This window comes from Penaeus monodon, chromosome 24, assembly GCF_015228065.2.
Source record: "Penaeus monodon isolate SGIC_2016 chromosome 24, NSTDA_Pmon_1, whole genome shotgun sequence".
In the NCBI taxonomy this organism is placed as follows: Eukaryota; Metazoa; Arthropoda; class Malacostraca; order Decapoda; family Penaeidae; genus Penaeus; species Penaeus monodon.
In genome coordinates, this window is record NC_051409.1 from 844,337 (window position 1) to 844,880 (window position 544).

Consider the following 544-nt stretch of genomic DNA (forward strand, 5'->3'; position numbering starts at 1 on the left):
CTCTGTAGTGTATTCTTTGATTTGAAATAGTCTTTAGTGTATGTTATATATAGTGTACTTGTATGAAATACATTAAAATGAACAGCAGAAATATCTCAAAAACGTTCGGAAAAGCTCTGCATCGGTGGCCATAGCAACGACCAAGCTGTCAAGGGAGGCTGGAGTACCATAACTCTCCTGTGCTTTATACCTGTTTGGTGTTATCATTGCTTCTTGATAAGTGCTGTTAGCTAATGGTAAGGTGAGAATATGCTGGAATCATTCAAGGAAAATAGGAAAATGCTCATACATATTGTCTCAATCAGGAAGATACTCATTCTAAGATATATATATCTTTTATCACAGATTTTTTATCCCAGTCATATATTTCTGTAATGTTGTAAGCTTTATACCGTCTAATAAATAAAGCAGAGTAGCCTTCAAAGTTCTCATACCTGAGTGCGTATTCCGGTCTTCCGCCCTCGAGGTTAGCCAGAGTCATGTTCATGTTGTAGGTCTCCATGTCAAGCACCGTCTGTTTTGGTGAAAGGGGAGGCGATGTCAG

The 544-nt window shown here is 38.4% G+C and overlaps 1 protein-coding gene across 1 annotated transcript in view; it reads right to left on the reverse strand.

Moving 5' to 3' along the window:
* Nucleotides 1-72: 72 nt before the first annotated feature.
* Nucleotides 73-544, reverse strand: part of LOC119588794 (sphingomyelin phosphodiesterase-like) — a 2,976-nt gene continuing 2,504 nt past the window's right edge. Inside the window, exons 3-4 of the mRNA XM_037937445.1 lie at nt 435-514; nt 73-190 (exon numbers count right to left, since the gene is read on the reverse strand). Coding sequence (XP_037793373.1) covers nt 73-190; nt 435-514 — 198 coding nt within the window. The remainder of the gene's footprint in view (nt 191-434; nt 515-544) is intronic.